Source organism: Acanthopagrus latus, chromosome 2 (assembly GCF_904848185.1).
Source record: "Acanthopagrus latus isolate v.2019 chromosome 2, fAcaLat1.1, whole genome shotgun sequence".
Lineage (NCBI taxonomy): Eukaryota > Metazoa > Chordata > Actinopteri > Spariformes > Sparidae > Acanthopagrus > Acanthopagrus latus.
In genome coordinates this window covers 25,574,103-25,596,877 of record NC_051040.1, presented here as the reverse complement: position 1 = coordinate 25,596,877, position 22,775 = coordinate 25,574,103, and the positions used below count along the sequence as shown (strand labels likewise).

Here is a 22,775-nt window from a genome sequence, read left to right as displayed (position 1 = left end):
GTGTTCGACTCAAAGGGACAGCCGCCCTGTCAGTTGTGTTTACAGTTTATTCACATCGAGTGGTTTGACAGCTGACACTTCACTTCTTCTATTCATTATTTTGAATCCAACACAGCTGTTTTTTTATTCACCAGAAGCATTTCATTGCTAACCAATCCTCTGATCACGAATATAGAAAGAAAATAGTTCCTGCATGATACTGCTCCCAACAAGGTCGGTGGATTCTCTTAGGTAAAGCGGTCAAGATTTTTGGAAAGAGACCTTGCTGTTGAATTTTTGAAATTACTTCCTTTTTTGGGCGTCATGAGCTCCACAAGCCAAGTGCCATCCAGTCCCACTATATTTTGAGAGATTCGAAATGCAGACATCTCTACAGCTGGCATCTCCCAAACTTGGCAATGCCCACAAAAGCGATCCAGACAGACAAACACCGCAGCTCAAAACAAACACATTAATTTTTTTATTTTGGGGTGAACTCTTCCTCTAAGTCAAGGAGAAAACATGAAGACGTGCCATATTTTGTCAAAATAATTAAGAAACTATTGAAAACGGCAGGGGAGGAAAATAATAATTTAAGACCACATAACTGAAACCACTGAGGCACCAAGTGACTCTAAATGCTAAAATCTACTCTAATAACATCTCATGTAGATGGGATTCATGCAGTCAGTGGGGTGAATCAGTAATGTCTTTTATTCTGTAAGAGTCAGCTAAAGCTTGCTGACACTGGCTAATATTAGCCCACATAACATTCTGGTCATAACAAACTTTTAAGACTAGAGCAGCCGAACCCCTGAGTGTATAAAGTCGGGTTTTCATTTGTCGGAGGAAGAGTGTGTTATTCCTTCTTTCAACAGTGACTCAGCCTTGCTGACGTTAAGCATTCCCAATCCTTAAAAAACAGACAAACCAATCCTGATAAGTACAGTATGTCCACGCTCTCCAAAACATGCACTGGCGGCTGGATTTTGGCCGTCCAGGCCCCCCCCTCAACCCCGCGTTTGTGCTCAGAGGCCAACCGAAAGGCCTGGAAAGAATGTTTGCTCTCAAAGTTCAGACTAACATTTTATTTGACTATTTCCAGACAGACCTACACGAGACACCAAGATGTCGGCCCTTTTGCCTCGACCGCCAAGACAAACATCGCATGAGCAGCCCAAAAATACAGCTCCTTCCCAAACAGACACCCACAGCTCATACCCAGAGTTCATGCTGCTGTTTCACTCGTAAAAATAAACTCACTTATCAGAATTGGAAAATCTGCTCATGGTTTGCTTTGATTTACACTGTCCAGTTTCACGGGCTTGTACGCTGTTATGTAAGCCTCACAAGTGTCTGGTGCATAGACAGACTTTTGGGGAAGCGGTATTTTGGTAGAAGTGACAAAAATCCCATTCGCTTTTCGCAAAATCTGCCCACTGACACACAGAAACATAAACACCCAAAAAATACTCAAAATCGCTTCCGTGTTAGTTCCTGCTAACATACACACACACACACAGACAAGCACAGTGTCACAAACTGACAACTTTGCCAGCGGCTGGTGATAACCACCATTGCCATTTAAAATCTAATGTGACTCAGGTGTAAATTGGGTTAAAAAAAAGGTAAAGTATGAAAGTTTTGTTCATTTTATTTTCAGTCATGTTGTTGGCTGAGTTCCTCTGTCACTCTCTGATGCGTCACCAGAAGTTATAGCAAAAAATGAAATCAAACGACATATTTCTCTTGGTTTGAACTTTATTGGAATCTAGGGCTGAATGATTAACTGATTACTAATCAGACTTGGCCCAAGGCGACTGCGCACACACCTACCAACAACTGCAAGTGAAAACTTTGGATTCATGGCGCGGAACAATGCAAGGCGGCACTTCTGCTATATGGAAGTGTTTGAACTTGTTGTGGAGCAGTTGATGCACCACGAGCAACACCACAAACTTGTACCAGCACTTAAAAAGTACACCACAGGCTCTTATATAAACTAGTGATACACAGTGAGTACTAAACTGAAGCTTGCGAATCAAATTGCAATATCTGTCCGAAAAATCGCAATTTGATGTTTTTCCTAAATCTTTCAGCCCTGTTGGAAACAATTTGTGTCAACTTATTACAGAACAATGGTCTTGATGTATTAAACCATTTCATTGCGTAAATGTTACATATTCTAACTTTAAACAGGACATTCAGAACCATAAAACGGTTGAACTGCCAACAAACCCTTTCACTTGTCTCAAGATTTTCAAAGATCCTGGCTGTGAGAGGAGGCCTGCTCACATAAAGGTAGTAATAAGCACCCACACAGAGAGAATCACAGTTTAACTACTTTACTGCACATTAGCCTCATTAGAGCAGTGGTTGTAGAGTGGATGATTTAGGAAGCATGCAGAGGATATTGGCCAGACTGGATCATCATGAGTTTGCACGCTATCCAGGGAGCACCCGGCTGACTTTTAGTTCAGACCGCTATGTCTCCTTGAGTGTTATGCATCTCAATGTTATGTCGCGCACATTAGTGCTTATCAAGGACAAATACGTTGTTATAGTCCGACTGCAGCTTTTATATTATCAGACTATCCCAAAAGAACACATAGGACAACTCCGGGTCGTCGACCTGCAGCAGCACACTCTCGTGCCTTTTTTTTTTTTTTTTTTTTGCCTTTCAAACAGTCAGGCAGTATTGTGGTTACATGATAAACGGTGGCACATGATCTGGTCTGGATAAATTGCATCTGTAATTATGAAATGAAGTGGCGTATGGATTTTATTCTGCTGCCCAAATTGGAAAACCTCATTTTCTGTCCAAGCAGAGTCGAAAACTCAGTTCACCCCTCTCTTGCGTCTTCTCTTACACACACACAGCCGCCCATAGTAAACACACAAAGAGCGTCTTTATGAAATATTTAGGTCACCTATACCAAAACGGATTGAGATCAAATCAGTCTGTGGGCAGCAACTTTTTCCCCGGTGTCAAAATACATCATATCGTGTGTGTCATACACAGGCTTAAGGGCTATTTACAGGCTGCAACAATCGGCCCTTTCTTTTAAAAACTTTGATTCCTTCCAAGTCCAGTAGTGTTACATAATAGTGTTCCATGGGAGAGGTTAGTGCGTAGGTATTTTGGACGACATAAACAATCGAATTCACAGAAATGTTTTAGGAATAACTGCAAATAAGCCAGCAGCATACATGTACTGGTACTCCCCACTGGGTAATAGCACAATGTTGCTTAGGGCATAACGATTAAGCCAATAGTCACCTTATAGGTATGCAGACTGAGGTATGTTCAGTCAAATGCAATGGTATTTTTAAGTCAAATAATTGTATTTTCACTTTGAATTCTCTGAACACACAGCAGAATAGTTCACCCTCTACTGTAAACGTACCTAAATCGCACGAATCAGGAGATTCGGCGAGTATGCCTTCAAAGGGCTATCCCTGCAAAAATTGATTTTTGGATGTGTCAGTAAATACCCCGCGCTTGAATTATAAAGCGTTTGCACGTCTTATAAAAATAGCTTAATGCTTACAAGTGGCTACATGAGACTGCGGAAGACACCTAACTGCGCTATGTCGAACGTGGAAACTCATCCACTCACTTTGGTTACAAACTTTTTAGCTCTACCTTGTCAACTTGCAGATAGATCAGAGAACACAGTGAAGTGTGTATGGCGCATTGAGAAGCATAGTGGTGGTGATGTTGAACTCATGCAACCACCATGTAGTCCAAACATGAGCTTTTTACTTCTGGCGGCTGCATTTACTCTTAAAAAAAAAATCATTAAAGTGGTGTTAAACTGTGACAGTTCTCCTGCCGAACAGAGAAGGTGAAAAATCACCTTGGCCTTTTGTCAAGGTGACCAGGGTCCTACTGGGTAACGACATAACTTTTTCTTGGGGAAGATTAATAAAGCGTAAATCTGCCTAATAGGAATGCTGAATAATGTGAGATGATTCCTCACATACATGTATGATCTGTGATGTAATGAAGAATGTAGCTTTGCAGTGCATCCTCTTATAGAGAGTTACAATGCGGCATAGACCAGAAAATACACAGCGCAAGTGCTGCAGCCTACTGAAGGCTACAGTAGAACTACACACAGTGTCAATCAGTGCCATCGCACAGGTTTTTAAAGCCTGTATAATGGAGTAGGCAGACAGTCAGACTTTAAGAGTCAAGTCCCTGCACAGGCAAAAATATTTCTGAAGACAAAAGAAGATTAGCTCTCAGGTTACAACCCACATACTTTCTCTGTTCCGTCCTGAATATATAGTCAAGCTGCAAAAAAAAAAAAAAAGAAAAAGAAAAAAAATGACCGTAGTCAATTTATGAGAGTAAATCCTACCTGAGTGTTCAACAAAACTACTATGTCGTTTTTTAGGTTTTACAACATTCAGTGTATGGTCACTGCACTCTGTTCAGCCCACTGTGTGATTAATTTGAACTAACCACTAACCAGTCTACTGTGGCCCGCCCAAACACAGTCAGAACAGAGTGATGTCTCCATCCTCCTCATCATCTCATCAGATTAAACCGAGGGTCCAGTCTCACCGATGATCTCTGCCCTTCAAAATAAAAGGGATATCACGTGAAAGAGTAGTGACAGGGCGGGTTTACAGGACACCGCAGCCAATCACCGCCTCTGTTTTGCGGCTTCCCATTCGACGATAAACATTGCGACCTGACCCACAGGGATTTCAGAGAGCCAAGGCACGTCAACGTGAATGAGGCCGAGTTGTGTCCACTGTCGCTATTATTCCTGCGGGACTGGAATTACCCACCGATATTAAAAGACATTCACATTATGGTGGAGCCGTGCCCGGCTTGAAAAGAAGGAGACGCAGACCTGTCGCTCTGACATCGACCTTTACCACCGGAAACCCGCTAGCCTTGGCAGCTAACGGGAGCTAGCTAAGTTAGCTGTTACATACCCTCGTTTTTTTTTCTCCACGCAGCTGACCTCCACCACAACACAGACGTATTGAGTACCTTTTGCTCGCTAGGTTGGGGTCGTTTCCCCCATTTTTCTTTACGCCCGCTCCCGTCCCCGTGTGGTGCCCCTTGGACGTTTCCCGAATATGATACATAATGAGTCAAAGAGATACCTTAGTTCATCTGTTTGCTGGAGGGTGAGTATATTCTCATGTCACTTACATGCAATAGCCGCGCTAGCTAGCTCCGAGCTCAAGGCTAACTGGCGTTGCTAGCCAGCATTGGCTGCACAGAGTGGGATGATTGTATTTGTACGCTCATGATTTCGGGGTTTTGTTCGTAGTATGAGATTAACGTGAAGATCGGCGATAGCATCAGCGTGTCAGATGACAGCTAACCGCCAGCCAACCGATCTTGTCCATGCGTGTGCACCCCTAGGAGTTGCGCTCAATGTCACAAGTTGCAATGACATTTCAATGTATGAATGAAATGGCTGGCTCGTGAAGCGTGCTCTCCGATCATCATGAGCGACTCTTAGCAGTTGTGACATGTCATGCGAAAACATACAGTTAGACATTAGCCACATCTGTTGTCGTTTATTTAAAGAAGCTTGAAGTCTGAAGGAGAGCCTATTTTCGGGGTCGTATCGGCCATAGCGTTAACGATATAGCATCAAAACAAACGCGGAACGACTGGCTCTAAAGGACGCTAAGAAAATAGTGTCCAGAAACCAGAAACAAACAGGTCCGTATACTCGGATGTGACTGATGCAAGATCGACACAGAGTGTCACAGAGGACTGCAGTCTAGTCTTCGCCCGCCACAGCTGGATTCATTTAGCACAAATCTTAATTTGCAATCTGAAACTGTTGTTGAAAAGTTGTGACACATGTACTCGTGTTTAACTGTGCAGCCTCAGATATAGGTGAAACAACACAGCTGTGTGGTGACAGACCCATAAAAAGATAACATTTTGCAGAATCATCTTGTCTCTCCCACAGCAGACTGTCCAGGTAATGAAGAGTTAGCTATGATCACTTCCTGTGAGTGGGAATGAGCACTTCAGTTTTTCAGGACAGCGGTGGCTCTCATTCCAAGTGGGATCCATTGTGACTCATACATACATGCATGCTGTTCCTCTGCCAATGTTTTGCTTTTTTGTTTTGTTGGTTTGTGCAGTAGCAGTCTTGCACCATTCAGCCCATGTTGGCAGAAAGCTCCATTTCTGATTTGGTGCTGATTGAATATTAACTCAAACTAAAGATAACCATGGTCGCTCTTGCTTTTGATATCTTATAGTCCAGCCCTGCCCTGCCCAATGTAGTCTGCTCAGGTTCTGTGTAGATATGGCTCCTGTGGTCTGAAATACCCAAGCATGTAATAAACTGATGCCCTAAACCTGACTGTAGCGGATTGTTTGCACAGGGCGTCAGGTCATGCTTGTTTTGAAGATCTTGCCTCATAGTTTTGTGAATTTGTAGATGTGAAAAATGTCAGTGATTTCGATAAGAAAGGAAGCAAAATGAGAAACATAATTTGCTTTTTATTTATTACCCTTTATTTAGCGAGGAAGCACTCATTGACATACAAGATCTCTTCTTCCAGGGAAGAAGAGCAAGTTTCAACTGAAGCAGTTTCAAATAAAAAGCAATCACATTTAAACATTTTTACATGGTAGAACACATTTATTTATTTTTATTTTTGACACTTAAAGGTGTTCCAAGAAGAGTTGTAATGGTTTTCATTTCTGCATAAAAAGTTATTTCTGTATCAGCTGAATGATTCTGCAAAAAAGGCCTACTCTTAATCTTGAAACAAAAGTTTTAGCCATGTTTGTGATTCCTCTTTGGTTCATTCTTATGTTGAAAAAAATATATATACATCTGTGAGTTAGGAATATGGTGTGACACCGAACAGGACCTCGCTGTTATTCCCAAAGAAACACAAAGCATTCCTGACTGACTCTGTGCTCCCACACCGTGCCGTGTCTTGTCTACGTGCCAGGAATCGTCAGAATTCCCTCAACCACGTCACTTGCTAATTTATGAATGCAAGAAAATTAACACATTGCACACCTACTACCATCCTGACTGTTGTTGTCATCTGATTAGGACATTCAATTTCACTCTTGGCCTGTAAGCTGAGACTGGTTACTCTTTGCTATGTCACATCCACCTTTTCCATCTCTTTTTTTTCTGCCAGATGTGGGGGTACAGTCGGCGCCATATTGACTTGTCCACTGGAAGTAGTGAAGACCCGTCTGCAGTCGTCCACCCTCACCCTCTATGTGTCTGAGGTCCAGCTTAGTACTGTCAACGGAGCCAGTGTGGCACGCGTGTCCCCACCTGGCCCCCTGCACTTCCTCAAGTGGGTACTCAGCAACATGTCTCACTGTCAGACCAACATGTCTTACATCTAGTGATGGGTATCATTATGATGACAATGATCTGTTTGTTCATATTTCATAGGAGGAATAGGTTAGGTTAAGGTTAAAAAAAAAAATATATATATATATATATATATATATATATATATATATATATATATATATATATATATATATATATATATATATATATATATATATCTCTCTCTCTCTCTCTCTCTCTCTCTCTCTCTCTCTCCCAGGAAACCTTAACAACCTGTCACTCATTCATCTGCCCCATTTTTCACTGCTTGGCTGGTACCGCTGGTAGACTGAGAAGGGGCTGCCTTCTCAGCCAGAAAGTTTACCAGATTTTTCTCAGTTTTACTACACATATTGTACTGAAGAGTTACATTTCATACAGTTAGCGTAAAGCAACAGTTCACCCTAAAATACTTACCTGTAGTGCTATTTATCCATTTACGTAGGGTGGTGTTAGTTGCAGATTTTGGGAAATATCAGCCATTGAGAAGCCCATCCCTCTCTTGAATATAATGGAACCATAGGGCACTCAGCTCGAGGTGCCATTGTGTCTACATACCACACTGTCACAAGCATGATCCTCTCGTCCATGAGTAAATGGGTTTGTCTTTCTGCATGGCGATATGATGAAGTTGGGTAGAAAGAAAAAAAAAAGCTTTGTTGTCTTTTTATCATAGATTACTAGATGATGAAGGCAAAGCAACACTCATAACCATAAATTACACCAAAAACATATTCATTGTCATCTGGTGGAACTGATAAAGAACTGATATAAGTGCTGACCATAAAAATACCTTGTGTTGTTAATCATTTAGAAGTGACTTCAACTCTGAACTAGGATTCGCCATATCTGGTATATATTTTGTGTCGATTTCACACGGTGTTGACTAAACTTGCACCTCACCCAGAACCGATGATTATGGAGATTGTTTGAGGTTTAACCAAAATGAGAGGAGCTGTTCATGTTGGTCGTAAACAGTTCCTCCTGCCTGCTCTTGTTTGCCTGCAGACTCATGCTATATTCCTCTGGCACCATGTTGTTGCTGTTGTTGTTTGGTCTGGCTGATGTCCCCCTGGCAAGGCAAACCACTCCCTGAAACCCAACTCCTCACCCTTTGGGAAAACTGAACACAGAGAACACATCGGTTGCTTTAGCCAAGCAGGAAATTTGATTACAAATCCAACTATTATTACTCCTTTATCGTGTGGGATTTTTATGCTTTTTGGATTGCTTTGGACTCTTTTCATATTTTATGTCCACTAAGTCGAGTACTCCTTTGATTTGGGTAGATTTCTGAAGGAAATTAGATCTGCTCAATAAGGAGGAGAATGGCCTGGACTCTTCTAAAGAGGTCATGTCCTGGCTGCTCAAAGGCTGTGGGAAAAGTGTGTTTGATGGTACCATGAAACTTTAATTCACTGAACAAAACCACATTTAAACAAAGTGCAAGTCACTATGGCGGTAGAAATCTTGTTCTCTAAACTGGCAGTATTTTTTCTGAACAGAAAATTAGGGAGCTGTGTTTCAATTAATAGAAGTTTAATCTGGCCAGCCTTTGCACACTAAGCCAAGTATGCACCAGTTTTTAGACTTGACACACAGCGAAGAACACTGAAGCACTTCTGCTGAGTGAGTTGTACAAAAAAGCCCAATCAATGAGAAAATGCATATATGTTATGGTGTACTGGCTTAAAGACAAATCTGAAAGCTACTCACATTTTTGCAGTCAAAGAGATGGAGCTTGACAAGCTGCAACTGGTTAAACTGGAAAACTCCCTATTGTTATATTAAAAGTTCAAGGAACTGTTAAAAACATATTTTTTTAAAGTTTGTGTTAAATTATGATCTAAATATTGAAAAAAATAAATAAATAAGATAATTTAGTTTTTTGTTGTAGTCGAGCAGAATGGTGTGAAACCTTTGCGTACCCTGTCAACTGCACACATGTGTGCATACACGTCCTTGTCTATGCACATGAGCACTAAAGGAGAGGTAACCCAAACATTGAAAACTTTTAAATATCCTGAACAAACGTCAAGGCAATAGAGTTAGTAGATTACTTGATGGATTGAAGCAAAAGGAGGAAAAACTTGAATTGTTACCTGATGTAATTGGGAATTTCTTTGGAATTTCAATTAGACATATAGAAATTATTGTAGAAAAAATGTGTAATCACTAGTAAAAAGTAATATCCTAAAGTATTCATATGATTTTAGAATCATGATATACATTTTTTTTTTTCTGCATGTTTCATATTCAGATTGATATTGGAGAAAGAAGGACCTCGCTCTCTCTTCAGGGGATTGGGGCCAAATTTGGTGGGTGTGGCACCTTCCAGGTAAGATGTCACTTCTTATTGTCATCTTCATCAACCAATGCTTACTTCCTTTGAATATGACTTGAAAGACTATGAAGCTTTTAGTTCTCATTTTGAAATTGTCAGTTATTTGATAACAGGACCTCTCTGATTAATTGAATATTTGATGGAATTGTTTATCTGCCAAATCGTGTCTCGAGTGTCACTATCCCTCTGCATATGACTACAGTAATGACAAAGTTTTTCATCTACTGTTTTGAATAAAAAATGGTAAGTTGAACAGCCAATTAGTAAATTATGCAGCATTTTTTATAATGGATTACTTCATATTATATTTGTCATGTTTCAAGCAAAATGACCTAATTATTTTTAAATTATTATTATTGCATTTGTTTTTAGCATATTTTATTGTGAATATGAATATGGGTCTTTTTTTCCAATATTTTGTTTTGCATTTTATAGGTCAACCAATGACTCAGTTGATAAAACACTTTTCTGAATATCATTTGATTCTTATGACATCATCATTATTTTCTAGTAATGATTTGTTGTTTAAAGAGGTTATGATTTCACCACTGTCCCCTTGTTGTTCCATTTGTCAGTGGGATTACACAAAAACTACTAAGCAGATTTCTATGAAACTTGAATGGAGCGTAGGTCTCAATCTAGAATAGATCCTGGCAAGAATCTGGATAAAGGGATGGATCCAACTATTTATTCTCACGTTTAACATTGCAAGATTTTTTGATGTGGTTGTTAATTTATCATAGAATAATGTATGGCTCTTGATTTAAAAAAAACAATCTGGCATATTTAAATAGCTAGCATTGATGAGTGAGTACAATTTGATGGGGACACACAAGACTGTCGGGCCTTAGTGGAGGTATACGCTCCACTGAGTGCAATTGAAGTTCCACATAAAAAACGCCCAAAACAAGAGGGAAAGTCTACAGCCATTGCAGAAGCCCTGTTACTAGGTTGTTGGGTCATGTTGTTACTTTCAGACTCTTTACAGTCACAGCTGTACATAGAGCTCAGTGCTAACATTATGTTAATGTGCCTTCAGTTACCGTCTCAGGATGCATGTTAACTATTAAATATGAGCATGTTGACATGTGATATGCAATGTTTAGCAGGAAAGTCAACATAAGGTATGCACCGACAGCAGTTTTTTATGTGACACTGAACTCCCCCACCCACTGAGTAGACAAACGAATCAACCGTTGGCTTCTGTGAAAAGACCTTTTCCACGGCAGATAGTTAAACATGTCTTAGCAGGAAAAGCGCAGTGTAATCAGAAACTAAAGGTTTGCTGCTTTTTGCTCAGGTGAGCCGTTTCCAGGGTCTTAGTATTGTGCATGCTCTTTGGCTGATGTGGTTTAATATGGGACACTTAAGGGAGCCAATATTTGTGTTATCATTTACACCTGTGCTTATGCTATGTTTTGTGGATTAGGGATATAAGGTTATACGAAGCAATCAACATTATGATAATATCACAATATAAAAATATGTATAGTCTTGTAGATTTAAGATATCATTATATTTTGATATATGTTGATAAGTGTTGTCTATTCCTGGTTTTAAAGGATGACGATGATTTGTGATTTTCTCAACTTGCCAAACTGTTGTACTGTTCTAATACTTTATTGTTATGATTGTTTTATCACCAAAAATCTCATTGTTGTCCAATTTGTTATCCCAACAACATTTGTCGAAATGTCAAAAGTATTGTGATATTTGATTTTGTCACCCAGTCGTAGCATTTATGAGGTCCTTTTGAGGAGATTTCAGTGGCCTGAAATTATTGCAGTAATATTGAAACTCAGAACTTTAATATCAACTGTTTGGTTGCTGGCATTGCTTCATCATATTTGACCGAAACACATAAAGCTTCACTCGTCTTTTACTAAGCAGCATTAGGGTTACCTGGTCATTTAGGCCACATTCACCTACATGGCCTTCTCTGCAGTTTTTGCGCTGAAACATGGCAACAGCTGCAGCATTTTGCAAACATTCGTTCTTTGTCTTGGAAATGTTGTTGCTGACTGCAGTTGGGTAATAACATATAACAGTCATTATCGTTAATTACTCCTCAGTGGTAATGATGGAGGCAAAGTGGGGGCTAATGGCAGAGGGTAGCTTCTAACCCTGTAGAAAGCAGGTGCCAGTGCTAAGCATGTTTAGAGTGTTTTGTCAGGATCTTACATACATGAATGGTAATGCTGAGTTGTGACGCAGATTTAAAGATGAATGCGCACACAAACACTGTCTCATAATGTGACTGATGAGCTTCAAGTATCATTAACAGTGTGACTAAGCACATTTGACAAATGACCAGATTACACATTGTGCTTTTAGAACAAAAAACGTTGTTGTATTTAGACACGAGTGCAAACATGATCATTGTGACCTTTTCTAATTAGTGAAAACAAATGAAAACATGTGCTTTTTGTTCTGAATAGCCTGTTTGTCCAACTAGGCTGATTTGCTGAGACTGTTGGTTCTGCTCTCGGCTTTAGACTTAATTAATTTCTAAAGCTCATTAAGCTGAACCTGACATGGGGACAGTTTTACTCGTTGCTGTTGTGTAATTAATAAGCTACATCTCAACCACAGGCAGATATTTAGCAGAGGCTAATTACCTTTACACTAAAAACACAAAAACATGGCATATATAACTTGTTTTGCCGTGAGCTGGTGCAACATACAGTGACCCTTTTGTCTGTTACTTCCAACAGAGCAATCTACTTTGCTGCTTACTCCACTGCCAAAGAGAGACTGAATGGTGTGTTGGAACCCGACTCCACGCAGGTACACATGGTGTCGGCTGGAATGGCAGGTAACTATATATGTTAGGTAACAGGTTGACATACGACGTCTGACAGGCTAAGCGCACTACCACCTGTGTGAAGACCCTGTGTTTAGAGAAGCAAACTTTACCTGTCTCCCTCACCTTTTGCCTCAATATACTGCTCAACAGTCTTAAAGCGGCTTCATTAAAAATCCAACGTGTCAAATTATATTTCAGTGTCTTTTTGATAATAAATAGATGAACTGTGACTGTATAAAAATGAATCAACAGTGAAATGCAGATGGCACACATTCAGAGACTGTGCCTTAAAACATGTCATCAGGACTTCTGGAAGGTTGTGATGTCTCACCTATACAGTCAGTGCCCTCAGCCACTTGGTTAAAAAACGAAGGCAGAACTCATTAGAAAACACTGGTTTTTCCAGCTCTCACAAGCCCGGGCAGGCTAAAGTACAGCTCAGGCTGTATTTTGCTGTCTGAACGAGACCGAGTGCAAGAGAGAAGTAACCAGGCCCAACACGAAGTCCTCAGGCATTCTCATTTTTACATTTCAGCCCCACTAGAACAAGAAACCTCGTCTGAGCTGATGCACTGAGTTTGTGTGACCCTGTCACACAGTTATTACCATGGTTACAGCTTGCCTGTTTACCCTGATATCAAATATACATTGTAAATAACAGTTAGCCTCTGCAATCAGGACATATAGCCCCAACACAGACAGCAGGTCCATCACATGTTCTCAGTTATCACTAATCAATTATTTTTACACTAAATGTTTTCATTTTTGCATTATTAGCCAAACCAAGCCCATCCTGATAGGTTCGGATCTTGATAATTCTATTTCATTATTCTCTGACCCTCTGTATGTCAGGCGTAGGTTATCATGACATGAGAACACCATGTCACTCTGATCCAGTTTAAGATTCCGAACCATTACAGTGTGGGCTCAGGGTTGTGCTGCTTTTAGCGCACCATGACTCAGACCTTTCAACAACTCAGTCAAGGTCAGCATTTGTACTTGATGCTCTGCATATTCTGCAGTATGAGACTTAGGTGTCGACTGTGCGGCCATTAATCTCATCTGCGCATTGGTACATGATACCTACAGTAGAGGTTAGGGCTAGCTTCTACCACGGCTAACAACAGATCTGCCACTTAAACTCCATACAGGTCCAAACCAAGTCTAAAAACTTGGTGTCTTTTCTGTGTTTATATCGCAGGATTTTTCTATATTAACAAGACCTCAGCTTTATTCTGTCCCTTTTGCTGTCTTGGTGGGAGATGATCGTTTCACATGAGGTTGGGATGTGGTGGGTTAAATCCTGTGGTATAAGCAGGGGATTGGGTAGTAAAACAAAAAAAGAAAAAAATGGTTGCATGCCGGTGATTTTGCTACACACAAGCCTGTGTCTGTTTTAGGCTTTAACTCTACCGTAGCTCTCCTCTCGCAAGGGCATGAGACCCCCACACCACCAGGGGTCTCTAGCTGCATCTTTGACGAGTTACTTGGGTCTGCGTGAGTACTCACCACAGATCTGTGCTTCTTGTTACATCTGGTTCTTCTCTTTCTCTATGTGCATATCTGTTTTTTACTCCATTAACATGTATAAGAAGTTGTTTACACCACATTACATTTTTATAGCATTCAGTTGCTCCCCTACTAGCATACATAGGACTATAGCGGGGCTAGCTATCTCTAAGCTGCCTTTGTGACCTATGTTTAAATCTTTCAGTTTTTAACGTTTTAGCATTGTTTTAACTTTAACATGAACATGAATGCAGCTTAAAGATCATTCACATTTTACTTAGAGTGTTAGTTTGTGGACAGTTTAACTGCGGCAGCATTTGTAGATTTGTGAACAAAATATAATCCTGTACCCTTTTTTTTTTTCTCAACAGGTTTTACAGCCATCACAGCAACTAATCCAATATGGCTCATAAAGACCCGTCTGCAGCTGGATGCTAGGTAAATATGTCAATATTACAAGAGTGTGAACTTTATAAATTGAAGTTCCCAAGAGAGGGACTATCAGTTGATGTACTATTTTAAGGCCACTGATTTTTTTCATTAAAGCAAATGCTCTTGACAGGGTTAGGAACAGATTTCCACATACTGGTGTGCCATTACAGGAACAGTAGTTGCCTTTATTCCAGATTCCCTCTTTATATTTAAAAAGCAGCTGCTCCAAAGTATTTGTCGCGGAGAACTGCATTTCTACACTACTTCCTCCTACCTCCCTCTGTCCTCCTTACGCACCAGGTTGTGTTCCATTTCTGAGGCACAACAGTTATTTGCTAATTATTGGCCTTATTAGACTTGTTCTGCAGCTTATATAAAGCCTCTGTTTGAAGGATTTAAAATGTCAAAGAAATGTTCGCAGTGATCGTCTCATTTTCTTTAGCGAACCAGAGTTTGTATAATGTAGAACTGAAGATGCTATAATTACATTTAATTCTTTACATGAGAGGCTGCATTTACAGGCTGCATGTACAAGTTAAAAATGGACCTGATAACACTGACTGTATTTGTACATTTCATGAAGGCTACATGTGACTATGGTATCTATCTGATCACTAAGCTGATTATCACTTATATATGATGTAATCCTGGTATATGACCTTGTTAGTCACCTTCTCTTATAAGAACACAGTATGGCATGTACACTTAACTAAAGCAGGAATCCTGTGATATAATCTAGGAGTCTGTCTTTACATTTTTACATTAGTCTGTGTTGTTTTTATTGTGCTGTGGTGTTTGCATCTACATGGACATTTTCATAAAAGGCAGAGTGAGTCCTTTAACATGTGCCTTTTTATATTTTATTTTGTCTTGTCTCAGGAATCGAGGTGAGCGAAGGATGAATGCGTTTGAGTGCGTACGGCGGGTGTATCAGGCAGATGGCCTGCGAGGCTTCTACAGAGGTATGTCGGCATCCTATGCCGGTATCTCAGAGACTGTGATCCACTTTGTGATCTATGAAAACATCAAGCGTCGCCTCTTGGAGGCCAAAGCACCGCAGAACATGGATGAGGAAGAGGAGTCGTCCAGAGACGCTTCAGACTTTGTGGGGATGATGCTTGCTGCTGCCACCTCCAAGACCTGTGCCACATCTATTGCTTATCCTCATGGTAAGAGTTTTTGTGTAAGCTATTAGCAAAATTCAGCTGATTTATTCATCCCTATCCTTTTAACCGGTCGCTTTAATCTCTACTTTGCAGAAGTGATACGCACCAGGCTACGCGAGGAGGGCACCAAGTATAAATCCTTCTTCCAGACTTTAAGAACAGTGCCCAAAGAGGAGGGTTACCGCGCCCTGTACCGTGGCCTCATCACTCACCTGGTACGACAGATCCCCAACACCGCCATCATGATGTGCACCTACGAGCTGGTGGTCTACCTCCTGAACGGTTAAAGTCTCCCCCCCACCCCCACCTAGACAGTATATGTGACCCTGCCCCTGTTCAGAGATGGAGAAGAAGAGAATGACAGCAACAGCACACCAGCTAGCACGACAACCTGCTCACCAGAAGAGAAGAGAGACAGCACGTTGATGACCTTTGTCACAGTGACGCGAATGGTTGTTAAAAATAAGTTGGCGGTTTTGTTTTATAACCAAAGGGTCTGGCACAGGGAGGAGGATCGAAAAGCTCCTCGTGTTGGTTTGGGGATCTGGGTTTAGCAGTGGCAAAGTAATGGCTGCCCTATTTTCATTTTAATTCCTCCTTTTTCTCCCTTCGGTTGTGCGTGTCACCTCTGGAAGCTCAGATTCAGAGAACCTGACTGACAGTATATTCTGCCTCTAACAATACTAATAATGAAGGAGAAGTACGATAATTCCAGTCGTTAGTACCTGGTGGACATAAGACCCCCTCCAGCAGTAAACCTAGCTGTCACACTGATGATCAGTTTTTAAAATATTCAGTAGTACCATGCAGCATTCCCTGCATCCCTCGAGGACCAGAATACAAAGACGCAGGCTGAGCTGAAATGTCTGACGAAGGTTCTCAAGTTAGTGAGAAGAAGTCATTGCTTGAGGCTGTTTGAGGCAGGATAAACAGAGGAAACAGGCGGAGGTAGGGAGGGAGGCGAATGGGAGACGTGCCTTGTGTGAAAATATGATGTGTAGACTAAGATGCACAATGGCCTGCAGGAGGAGGCGGAGCTCTGGTCGACCTGTCACAACAAAGTCGTACACTGGCACTGTGTGGTTTCAGGAGCCCTTAGTGAACCCCTTTTGCATATCGCGAACATAGACACACTCACCTTAAGGTTTTTAGCATCCCGAATGCTGGTCACGATGTCCTCACTATGAAGGAATTAACATGCATTTCTGCCTATACACTAAATAGCTGCACAAATGATATCTGCTGGTGAAGTCTACCTGCCAACATCGACCTCTGATCCTGAATGTGTTTGTGTTCGCCATGTGCGGAAGAAGAGTAATCACTAAGGGTAGATGAAGGGTAAAAAGTCCCCAAACTGAACCAGAATATAATCCATTATTCTAACTACTGGAATGTAAATAAACAGAAGGAATAACTTCACTAAAGGCAATGAAGTAAAACACTGACCCATGTTGTGAATTTGAAAATAAATATCATTAACTAATTCTAATATTGATAGATATATAAACTACCTACATAACGTGATTGTGTTGCATTTGTCTGCCCAGTGAAGGCAAACTGCGGGCATGTAGTGCATTTTCTTTTTCGAGGAGAGGCCTGTTAGTTGTTACCTGTTCTCAGACAATGGTGTCGTTCTTTTAGCACTTTTCAATGTCTCTCTCTAGATTCCTCATCTCATCTCGTCTTTTCCTCAGTTTGGAGACTCCAGGCTAGTTTTACAGGCGAGGACAATCCTCTTTGAGTTTACTCTGGACACGTTGTACAGTTCAGCCAGTGTGGAGGAAGTAGCCAGGAATATGCTCTTCATAAGCGCACATTAAGTTACAGACCAGTGTAACAACACAAAAAAAAATGGTAATTATTTTATTAATTCCCTTCCCTAGTTGTTGTTCTTGAAGAAAACAAAATAACTTCATTTCAACCAGTTCAAAAAAATGGAATTGCTTTTTGGTTTGTCAGTGTTTCATGTGCTCTTGGATGTCCTTGTCTTGTGGAATGGAAAGGTACTTGCTCTCTGCTTTTGGATACATTTGTTTTTTTGTTGTTTTGTTTGTTTGTTTGTTTGTTTGTTTGTTTAGCATTTTTATGCCATGTTTCAAATACTACAAAAGACAAAAACAGTATTTTGCTTTTATCTCATCTATCCTAGTAGCCCCAGACGTAACTTTCCCTCTGTAATAACACGACACAAGAACCTAGCCTGTTGATGTCTGTGTTGAATTTCACCACAAACTTAAAGTTTATGGCTTAACTCGCAATGCTAAATTATCATGTCCCTCTAACGGCATGAGCCGCTGCAGTCGTGCTACAGTGTATCTGAACCCACGGCGATAAGTTACTCAAACACTTGAGTGCTTAGCGGGTGGGAGCGCTGGTGTGCAGCAGTAAAAGCGTCCCCGACTACTGTGGAAGTGGTATTGGGCTTACTATGCAGCTCGACTATGCTCACTCTCTTTGCGCCATTGTACTTGAGATTGCAGATACAGTCTCGGTTGCTTTTCTCCACTGGAATTATTATTGATGTGATCCTCAATGTGAACAATTTTGAGTTTTACAGCTCACATGAACGATTAATTAGATTAGTCTCATTGTGCAGATCTTGGTGTAGATGTATTAATGCTTACACGCAGTACCATCAGCGCACACTACTGAGGCAGTCGGACGTCCGTGGGAAACCTCTGTTGCTGCTAGTAGCGATTGGATCGTCGTGCGTCATGGTGCTGGCTACATTCATGGGTCTAAAACCGGACGGACAGACAGCCTAAGCCTGTAGTGTGAGTTGATTGCACTCATGTGATTTAAAGGGTTTGTTCACCCAAATTCACAAAAAAAACCCCATTCGTTTTTATCTGGGTGAAATGATCCTTTAACTGTATGGTTTTACGCATCACTTCTCTTGTATCACCTGATGCATTATTTCCTACCTTCCATGGTTCTTCTTTTGCACCCACGCGTTTGCATTGTGTGCTAGTAAGTGTGCGTGAGTGTGTGTGTTGTATTGCGTGTGCTCGCTTAATGACAGCCGCATGTCATTCAGTCATGTCCTGTGCGTAAGTGACCATAGGAGTATGTATGTATGCATTCAGAGGAATAGCTGCAAACAGTGTTGTTTTTATCTTTTTAAATAAATTGTTGCCTTTCTCCTGACACCCTTTTGTTTTTTTCCATGTGTTCACTGATGAGTCCGCTTTGAGTGTGGCTCCGTCTATGCATTCTCTCATACCTGTTTTTGTAAAACAAAACGCCAATAAAATGAAAAGAGTGCAAGCATAGTTTGGTGTCAGGAAATCTTGAGTCTGTCCGTGTTGATGTATGCTACGGCACGTGTCATAAGCATCTTATCTCACATTCTATACATGTGTTATTGTTTACAAGGTTACACAATGTTATTTTTAGATTAAAATTTATTATTAGTAGTAGAAGTATCTCCAAGTCACACAGCTTTTGCATCTTTTCATCATTAAACGAAAGTAGTCAGTGAGAAGGTGAGTCTTTAAAGGTCCAATATGTAAGAATTTTGGTTGAAAACGTCATTAAAGGTGCCCTATGTAAGCAATTCAAACTCACAAATTTAAGACGTACAACATTAATGAGGTAATAATACAAACACATAATACAAACACACAAACACAGCATGCTAACCAGCTAGCCCCATCCCCAACTGGTCCAAAGCTCATGCGCGATCAAAGTGAAGACCAACGTTCCCCCTAGCAGTCCGGACTGCTGGCTGCTCGGCTAACCGAGCTAACTTGCTAACAGCAACCTAGTATAAACAGCAGTTGGTGTTGGTGCTGTGCTGTCCCCTATTTATATGAATTCAACAGGTGGCAAATTGTTACATATTGTATTTTCAAAACCTGCATTAACAGACAGCACGAGCCAACATTAAACATAAAACTGACTGTCACCTTTTATATTGACACAGCAAACATGTTAACAAAGAGCAGTTTATTAACAGGACAAGCAGCATGTTTGGAGTCATGTTTCCAGTATTCCCAATATTGACTTCCCCTGAAGCTCTGTTCTGGTCTCAAACAACGGCGGAGAATTGGCCAACGGCTGCTGCGGCAGTGATGCGGCATCTCTGAGTGAGAAGGACTAGACTGAGGGTGTTTGTATGCAACTAACCATCTCTCTTATCCTGGCACCATGACACACACACACACACACACACACACACACACTCCTTCAGTCTGGACTAATCACACCCAGTGGGCACATGGTGTGAGCATCGCTGTTGTTTCTCTCTTCTTTCCTATCAAAGAAACAAGTGGTAATCCACCATCTTGGACCTGAGTCCAACCATTTTGCCTGGTTCCTCCAGACACACACATACACACTTGTATACATTACAGGTTAGTTAGTGAGGTTTCATTATGTGTGTTAAATACAAGACCTACATGCTATCATTTTAGTGTTGTACAAGAGGGAATGTTGCCAACATCTACTCTGTCAGGGACTTATAAATCCTTCAACCGTTACTAGCTGTTGTGGTTATTTTGGTTTTAGTTATTCAGTTAATTATTAATCAGAGTTACAAATGAACAGTTTACTGCCTTTTATGAGACTGAATTATTGAATTGGCTATCATCTCCCTTCCTCAAGAGTGGTGCTCCCGAGGCAATCTAATATAAATTGGATCTTATTATATATCGTGATTAATAAGGACCCGTCTTCCCCGATAATCATCATTATTATTGATAGCTAAATCTAAACCATATTCTCCATTTATGTTGTGTAAAAAAGCACAATTTAACACAAGGGCATACGTACACAAAGAAAGACGACTGAAGTACACACTAAAGCTTTTCACGCTGCACCACTGACCGGGACTTAAAGCAGTCTTGGAACCTTCCTTCAGCCCAGACGAAGAAAGAAGAAGCTTTCGCGCTGGCATAACCCTGGGTGAACTGTGATGTCAGCCTAGGGCCCTGTAGCAGGGTTATCCCTAGAAAATCAACAGTCAACAGGGCAAAAGTAAACAGTCGTCGGCACATCAGTCTGGAATATGAACATTAGCTGCCTCTTCCAGCAGACATTTAACCCAGCGCTATAGTTGACATGCTGTGGGAATCTCATTACCCCAGGCTCAGGTGAAGTCTGGGTTAACAGCATGTGTGACATGGGGCTAATGGGCCCTCCTGGGTCTGATGCAAGGGTCAGACGGAGAAGTGGATTTATGAAGGGGAGGATAACCAACCTCCTAAGCTGGCTGGGAGAAGCTGAAGCAGAGACTTGCACCGTGCCGTTAGACTTTTGTATATACTGTTACATTTCCAAACCATTTCCAAATACAGTATATGTGACTCTGAGACGTGTTCTTTCACTCAGAGGTGCACATGAGCCGACGACAAATCAGATGGGTGAACACTGACGAGTGACAATTGTGAATAAACTGCTGAAGATGGTGTTTGCGTGACATGAATTAATTCAGTCAGCTTGAGAGGACTTTCTGATCTGTATAAGTCTCAGTGCAAAATGACAATATTTTAGTCTTCAGTTGTACAGACACAGTCCCCGATACATTAGATTGCCTTGACTTAAAAAGGGACCTTTTGTTTTATATTTTGACGAGGGTGAGACAAGCAAACTGTGCGTTTACTTTTGACCCATTATTTGAAGTATTTCCAGTGGGCGGCCGCCTCATGCAGAAGTTTTGTGCTGGACGACAGCCGTGCTGGTCGTACTGTCATTACAACTGCATCCATGTCTCAGAGAAAGGCGCTTGAGCAATCGAGGAAACTGTGCAATTGCACAATGCCGCTTATGGGTAGATTTCCAGCCACCAGGCGGCGGTGTTGAGCTGCCGCTGACTTCTCCCAGCAACACCATCAGCTCAGTGGGGCACATGCTGAAAGATGACAGCCTGCTGTTGGAAGAGTGAAGACCCACCACCACCGAATGTGTAACTGTATCCTGCGCCTCAGACGGCAGGTGTGACACGAAGTGAGGCGGACGGCTGCATGTACATTTTGCCGAGTAATGCGCAAAGTGGCTGAGAAAAGAAGGAACAAATGACAGATATTAGCCAGACGAATGATGCCACAGCCCGAGCTGAGGAACACACTTACCTAATTCACAGCTCATTCCCCCGGCCCAGAACGACAGCACCACATCATCACATTAGCTCCAGCAGCAGGACCAGCCTGAGTCAGACAACACACGTACGTAATTTGTATCAAACTGAAAGGGAGGAGTGTTTTCCCAAAAACACGCTGCACGATCCGCCAGCATTCCTGGAATAATACGAAGGGCCTCGGGGTGCTGGTTGTGCCTCAACTTTTAAATTGAGCAGCAGGGACACAATGTGAAACGACAGCCAGAAACCTGCTGGGGCCAGCAGAGTGTTATGACTGGCACCTTGTTTTACCTCTGAACCGCAGTGGAAGAGAAAGGCGGGCGGAGAAAAGAGTCAGAAAAATGTTTTTTCCATTTTCAGTTTCCATTTTTACAGTTCTGTTGGCTCTGTGCTGTGCTGTTTTCTGTTGTCGGGCTTCATTAAAAAAAAAAAAAAAGTAATCCCATGTTGGGATTGTGTGTACAGATTAAAGTCGTTTTCAATCTTTACGTATGCATCAAAGCTTTTCATCTTCTCGCCTTGGCAGCTCTCTTTCCAATCTCCACTTCCACTGAAGTGATTTCTCATTTCTGAGGTCCTGCAGATGGAGGCAGCATGAGACGGCATCCTAACTATTTTACCATTGCATTTTCTTGGGGGATTTACAAGAGATATTAAAAAAAAGGATGGTCAAAAACTGAAGGAATATAGGTGGAGGTATTCTGATTTTCAGTCCCTCTGGGTGGAGCTACAAAAACACTGGATGCTACATGGATTCTGGATGCTGTAATACAAAAGCAGCATCGCAGAGGTTCACATTTAAGTTCATAACCTTGGCTTTTTGTCATGAAATGTAGGTCTCAAGCTACCTTGGAGGTGGCATCATCGCAGTTTTGAGACAATGAAATATGAAGTAAATATGAACATGTTCATCATCTGCGGGCGACATCCTGGGCCCAAAACCTTAAATGGATCCGATAAAAGGTCGGCAATTAGCTAGCTCCACCAAATAAAACCAGACTCGCCACCAACACGTTAGCTCATTAGTGACTGCTAGCAGAGCGATATCATTGTCGGTGTGTGTGTTTTGGGGTCTCATCCTACAAAAACTACATGCTAC

The 22,775-nt window shown here is 41.3% G+C and overlaps 1 protein-coding gene across 1 annotated transcript; it reads left to right on the top strand.

Annotated features, from left to right (window-relative positions):
- Positions 1-4,646: 4,646 nt before the first annotated feature.
- Positions 4,647-18,869, top strand: LOC119004893 (solute carrier family 25 member 36-A-like). Its single transcript, XM_037072216.1, has 7 exons — positions 4,647-5,130; positions 7,135-7,299; positions 9,601-9,678; positions 12,399-12,499; positions 14,371-14,437; positions 15,311-15,600; positions 15,691-18,869. Exons 1-7 carry the CDS (start codon positions 5,090-5,092, stop codon positions 15,882-15,884), a joined length of 936 nt encoding a protein of 311 aa, XP_036928111.1. The 5' UTR covers positions 4,647-5,089; the 3' UTR covers positions 15,885-18,869.
- Positions 18,870-22,775: the final 3,906 nt, after the last annotated feature.

Coding starts and splice junctions, on each gene's coding strand:
- LOC119004893 (XM_037072216.1), top strand. CDS start 5,090: ATGAGTCAAAGAGATACCTTAGTTCATCTGTTTGCTGGAGG. Junction 12,500..14,370: donor GGTGTCGGCTGGAATGGCAG/GTAACTATATAT, acceptor TTTTCTCAACAG/GTTTTACAGCCATCACAGCA. Junction 15,601..15,690: donor ATCTATTGCTTATCCTCATG/GTAAGAGTTTTT, acceptor TCTACTTTGCAG/AAGTGATACGCACCAGGCTA.